Here is a 6357-nt window from a genome sequence, read left to right as displayed (position 1 = left end):
GGATTGCAGGGCAGGGCTCAGAGAGAGAGGGGAATTGCTGTATAGGGATGAATGGAGGGGGCAGGTGACAGAGGAGCATGGATGGGCATGGATTGGGAGGGCAGGGCTCAGGGAGAGAGGGGAATTGCTGGAAAAGGATGAATGGAGGGGGCAGGGGGACAGATGGGCATGGATTGGGAGGGCAAGGCTCACACTCTCTCTCTCATATACAATGTCTTTCTGACTCTCACTCTCACACACTCTGTCTCACAATGTATCACATTCACTCTCTATGTGCCACACAGTCACTCACACACTCGCTTAGTCTCATACACTCACTCTCACAGAGAATCTGTGTCTCACACACACTCTCTCTCTCGCACACACACACACACACACACTCTCACACTGTGTCTCACATACACACTTGCACACACTCTCATTCTCACACGCACACACTCTCACAAACACACTCACACCCAGACTCACTCTCTCTCTCACACACACACACTCACACTTTCACTCTGTCTCTCACACAGTCACTCTCACATACACTCTCCCAAACATACACACTCCGAGGAAAACCTTGCTAGCGCCCGTTTCATTTGTGTCAGAAACGGGCCTTTTTTACTAGTCTCTTCATAAAGGGGGTTAATAAATCCAAATAAATAAATGAAAACAAGAGAAGGCCATGCAAAATTATATAATGACTCAAACATCCAACAAGTGCTGTGAATTAAAATATGACTCATATTCAAAAGTTCACTGAGCAGGTAGATATCCAGATAAAAGTTGTTTACAAATGTGTATATGGATGTTTAGTGGAACTTATTCAGATAAGTCTATCACTGAATATATCCAGATAAAGTTATCCAGATAATTTTAGGACAGCATTTTCCCGTACCTGCTTTGCCCATATAACTAACTCACCAGTGTTAAAAATGAGTGCTGGCCAGCTAAAGTTTATCCCCAGGAAAAGTTTAATCACAGTTTGGGAACATCTCCAGTCCTATCTTTTCTTATGGAGGCAAATGTTGTGTGGGCAATTGTTTCCAGATCATATTTACTACTTCAGTGTGTGGGGGTGGGGGGTGGGAGGAAGGGTGGAGGATTTATTAGCAAAATTCCAAAGTTAGCAAGATAGATCTCCTGATTATTGAGTTCTAAGACACTAATTTATTATTTTGGAGAATATACTCATCTTCAAAGAGATTATTGGTATTTCAAGTCAGCAGGATTGTCTTATTGCCAACAATATAAAAATCCAGTGATACCCCCTCCTAAAAAAAAAAAAACAACAACAAAAAACACAACTCCAAAATTTGAAACAAGGACTATATTTTCAGCCAAACTTAAGTACCTAGATTTTCAAAATGCACGATCCTAGTCTTAGTGGATGTACAGGCATATTTTCAAAGCAGTTAGACTTACAAAGCTAATGTATGGAACTGTGTAAGTCTAAGAGCTTTGAAAATGAGCGCCACAGTCAACTAATTTTACAATTAGTAACATAAACTAAAGCAGTTAAATTGAGTTCTGCTATTAGATGATCTAACTTTGGTTACTTATATTTAGAAGGAAAAAACAAAAAGAAAGACACAGCACATGGTTTCTAAGTTTATTCCGTTATTTCATTTTTTCTTCCAGATTGTTTTTTTTAAAACATGAAATCTAGTATTTTTTTTTGTAATATTTGATTTAAACACTGGACACCACAGGTTTTTCATGCCCAGCTATTTAGAACCGGAATCAGATACCAGCCGGCAGAATATCCCGGCATAATGTGGCCACTGGCTATATTCAGTCTAGAACCTGGATATCTAAGCAGATAAAGTTAGGATAGCACTTTTGCTGTCCTAAATTTGCCTGTCTAGTTACCTGGTTAGTGGACTGAATACTGCTGTCAACTGGTTTATATGAAACAGCCAATGGTCTGCGCACAGACTAACCTAGCACGACTCAAATAATGCCAGGGTGGTCAGGAAGGATTTTCTCTGGCAATACCTGGATAATATGGCTGAAAACCCAGATATAGTCCAATGATCAGGAGTTATCTGGGTAGGAGCTGCTCCTACCTAGGTAAGTCCCACTGAATCTTGGGCCCATATAAAACCCCTGTAAGAATACCTTGTGACTCTGGGCAAGTCACTTAACCCTCCATTGCCCCAGGTACAATAAGTTCCTGTATATATAAGCCGCATTGAGCCTGCCATGAGTGGGAAAGCGCGGGGTACAAATGTAACAAAAATAAAAAATAATAAATAAAAATAAAAAAATCTATGCATCTCTCAACAGCTGTCTTAGTATCACCAGGCAAATCAATTTTATAATCTTGGAGAGAGTGGGCAAACTTTTGCAGGAAGAAAAAAAATACACACATGCACAGAGCTAGGCATAAAAATATTTACAAAATCATTCTAAATGTGTAACATTTTACATACATTATTTTTTTATAGATAGGAGTTTTGTCAGGGCTTTTCTTACCTCTTTGTTTCTCATGCTATAAATAACGGGGTTTAACATTGGAATCAGAGCTGTGTACAGCAGGGAGAACAGTTTGTCTTGATTTGGTGAATACATGGAAGCCGGCCTCATGTACACACACATAATAGTCCCATAGAACAGAATAACGACTGTGAGGTGGGAGGAGCAGGTGGAGAAGGCTTTGTGTCTTCCTTTTGCAGAACGGATTTTGAGGATGCTGGAGATGATATAGACATACGATGTCAAAGTTAATCCAAAGGGAAAAAAAGCCAAAAAAACTCCTTCAGTAAATATCACAATTTCAAGGCTGTGCATATCATTACAGGAGAGTTTCATCAGTGCTGCAATATCACAGAAGAAATGGTTAATTACATTCCCTCTACAAAGAGAGAATTGAGATATGAAAACTGTTGGTAATAATGCAGCCATAAATCCAACAACCCAAGAAGCAGATGCCAGAAGGACACAGACTCTCCTGTTCATGATGAGCACATAACGTAAAGGGTTGCAAATAGCAACATATCGATCATAGGCCATGACAGCAAGAAGGAAAAATTCTGCATCTGTGAGAGTTATAAAAAAGTAGATCTGTGTTATACATACAGAAATAGAAATCAGTGTCTCCCCTGTCATAAGACTTCGCAGCAGTGTAGAGAGAGTGACAGAAGAGTTATCAATATCTAGGAAGGACAGGTTACTGAGAAAGAAGTACATGGGTTTCTGCAGATGAGGGTCAGTGTATACTAACATTAAAAACATAAAATTTCCCAGCACAGAAATCAGGAAGATCAGGAAAACTGTGACAGAAATGAGAAGTTGCAGGTCAGGATGATCAGAGAATCCCACGAGAATGAATTCTGTAACTGAGGTCTTGTTTTCCTTTCCCATTGATTCTACAGTCTTAATCTGTTGTGATATAAGGGAAAATAAATAAAAATGTAAGAGAATAAAAGTACTACAAGAACAAAGTCTGCAGTTATGTTATAGATGACTAACATTAAATTCCATCATGTCACATATCAGGAACCTTCTGCATAATATACTGATTCTATACATGGTATCATTCTTCCAGCCGATATTTATCCGGTGGTGGGCCGTGTATTTAAAACCTTTTATGTTAGCCATTTTCCTGAAGAAGCTGCAAGTGGCAGCAACAAGTGGGTTTTGCTCCTGCCTTGATTGCCCTGCTGGACCACCAGGGATTGCAGGTAGGCCCTGGGGGGGGGGGGGGGGGGGGGGGCTATCCTGTATGGTGGAACGGTGGGGGTGTTAGCTTGTTAGGGAGGGTCTTTATGTGGATGCAATGAATTTTCAAAAGCTGTCCTAAATTCAGGCACATAGATATGAGAGTACTGGCTGAATATTAATAGAACCACCATGATCACCCTCCCTCTAGTGTCACTAGAGAGGAGGGAGGGGATCAATACTGGGGGGAGGGGAATCATGGTGGTTCTACTGATATTCAGGCAGCACTCGCACAGTTACGTTTAGGACAGCTTTTGAATATTGATGACATCCACATAAATGCCCCAATATTCATTTGCGCTGTCAGATTAAATACTACTAAATATCGGTGGTTGAGGGGCCAGGAGTGATTAAATGGGCAGGAGCCTCTCCTGTCCACAAAAAAATTGTTTTGGATATTGAGGCCTTTTTGTAATACTCTGAATTGGAAGTTCCAATTTTATTATTATATTTATTTCTTAATTTACACTTTATATCAAGCCTTTATGGAGGAGTGGAGGAGTAGCCTAGTGGTTAGTGCCGTGGACTTCGATCCTGGGGAACTGAGTTTGATTCCCACTGCAGCTCCTTATGACTCTGGGCAAGTCACTTAACCCTCCATTGCCCCTGGAACAAAATAAGTACCTGAATATATGTAAACCACTTTGAATGTAGTTGCAAAAAACCTCAGAAAGGCAGTATATCAAGTCCCATTTCCCTTTATAGGGCTCAAGGCATGGTACAGTAAAAATCTTTAATAACAGCATAAACATTAATCTTCATCTCCAGACTCCATCTAACCAATCTTTAAAACAATAGACCACCACCTCACAACCACCCCAATATCAACTTTAAGTCAAATATCTGCCCCTCCTCCAAATCTCAACTCAGTCCTTACAATGACAAGAGAAGATTACCAACTACCCTGAGCACTTATTTAAAAGGCAAGATTTCTGAAATTTACCATAGTGAGACTCGGATAAATCCATGAAGGATGTTCATCCCATAATGTGCATGTCATCATTAGAACAACCCACAGAGGCCAGTCATTTGACCTAGGAAATGATGAAGAATGTATATGGTATAGATTTTATTTTATATTAATTTAATTAAGATGGAGATTAGCATTGAGTATGGCCAGAAGAACTATTTAGATATAAAACAAAAAGTGAGGAGATAGAATAAGGATACCAAAAAATATTTATTCACATGAAAAATAAAAAATGATGTAAACAGTAAATACTGTTTACATCATTTTTTATTTTTCATGTGAATAAATATTTTTTGGTATCCTTATTCTATCTCCTCACTTTTTGTTTTATATCTCACGGTCCCGTGAGGGTTTTTACCTCCTTTTTTGTTCCAGAAGAACTATTTCAAATATATCCAGGAGGATTGAAGGGGAGGATGGGAGATTAAATTGCTTCAGATATACATAAGAAAGTGGGATGAGAATTTACCATTACATCAGAGGAATGGAGAAGAGGTGAAATGTGGCAATTGTTTCAAAACTGTAAGAGGGCTAAGGAATGTCCATAAAAGGGACAGCCAGGTAAATTTCTTCAAGCGGGGCCAGGGGAGGGGTGAGAATTAGGGACATTTCTTTGATCAGGAGCAGTAGGCTATTGCCTAGATGGCACAGTTTTGAAGATAAAAGAAATGGTTTCGCTGTACATGATCAGAGAAAGTTCTGCCTTTATTCTTCAATGCACTGAATCTCATTCAGCAGAAAAGTCTGCTGTTTCCTGCTCTAGCCCATCCCTTCCCTGGCATTGTAAAAAAAAGAACAAGTGAAAAGGAAAGTAGCTAAAACGGAATTCAACTCCAAGGGGAGGTGGGAGGGTATAAGGATACTTGTCCTTCTGTCCTCAGAGAACACCAGCTACAGGTACAGGACAAACAGGCCAGATGTATCCTTGCATCTTGGATTACCATGCCACCAGGCTCATGAAAACAACAACAGTAGGGCTACATTGAACTAATTAATCTGAAATTAAATATAAATTGGTTGTGGAGCAGCAGCCTGCAACTGAATAAAAATGGGCCTAGAATGGTGGAGTTGTATTCTAGATACCAAACAAATTCAGAAGCATTGTCTGGCCAAACCGGGCATTCTGCTTGTATTAGTAATGAGATATGATTGTGTGGTGTGATGGTTATAGTGAGGAGCACTGCACTGAAGTGCCTGTTCCTGTTAATACTAGTGAAATCTTTTCCAGAGTTTAGTCCATGGAAGTAAAATGAGCAACTTCAGGTTTTCCAATTAACCAAATGTTTCTTTCTTTTATTTCCGTACAATGCCTTCAGTATCAGAAACCCAAAATGCTGAGGCACAAATATCATCCTCAGTCTCAAAGCCAACAAAACCATAACTGAGGTATAGGCTTCTTAACTGCAAAATTAAACACAGTTCTGGTCAAGGGTCTTCCTTTCTTTTCTCCAACTGGGGTTTCAGCTTAACTCCTAAGAAAGGGCACTTCCTTATATTCATTAGGCCAGCAGTCCTGAATATTGTAAGATCCCAGCACTCCATACAGGACAAGGTTTCAAAGGTGTTCACCCTTAGTGCTGGTTCTTAGCTTCCATGGCTTAAATCCTAAAGCCTCCCAAGAAATGTTGTGACTCCCCCTCACTTCTGGTTGAGATGTGTGTTAAACTCTGGGTTCTGTT

The 6357-nt window shown here is 39.8% G+C and overlaps 1 protein-coding gene across 1 annotated transcript; it reads right to left on the bottom strand.

The window, feature by feature from the left end:
- Positions 1-1202: 1202 nt before the first annotated feature.
- LOC115464661 (olfactory receptor 1019-like) lies at positions 1203-3351 on the bottom strand. Its single transcript, XM_030195023.1, has 2 exons — positions 2464-3351; positions 1203-1259 (listed from the first exon to the last, which is right to left on the bottom strand). Exons 1-2 carry the CDS (start codon positions 3349-3351, stop codon positions 1203-1205), a joined length of 945 nt encoding a protein of 314 aa, XP_030050883.1.
- Positions 3352-6357: the final 3006 nt, after the last annotated feature.

Source organism: Microcaecilia unicolor, chromosome 3 (genome assembly GCF_901765095.1).
Source record: "Microcaecilia unicolor chromosome 3, aMicUni1.1, whole genome shotgun sequence".
NCBI classification, from domain to species: domain Eukaryota; kingdom Metazoa; phylum Chordata; class Amphibia; order Gymnophiona; family Siphonopidae; genus Microcaecilia; species Microcaecilia unicolor.
Note: the sequence above shows the minus strand (reverse complement) of the source record. Positions and strands in the feature narration are given on the sequence as shown.

What these genes read in the sequence shown, in the direction of transcription:
- LOC115464661 (XM_030195023.1), bottom strand. Translation starts at nt 3,351, where the DNA reads ATGGGAAAGGAAAACAAGACCTCAGTTACAGAATTCATTCTCGTGGGA. An exon ending in ATAGCATGAGAAACAAAGAG is followed by an intron (nt 1,260 to 2,463) that starts GTAAGAAAAGCC and finishes TTTTTTTTTTAG; the next exon opens with GAGGGGGTATCACTGGATTT.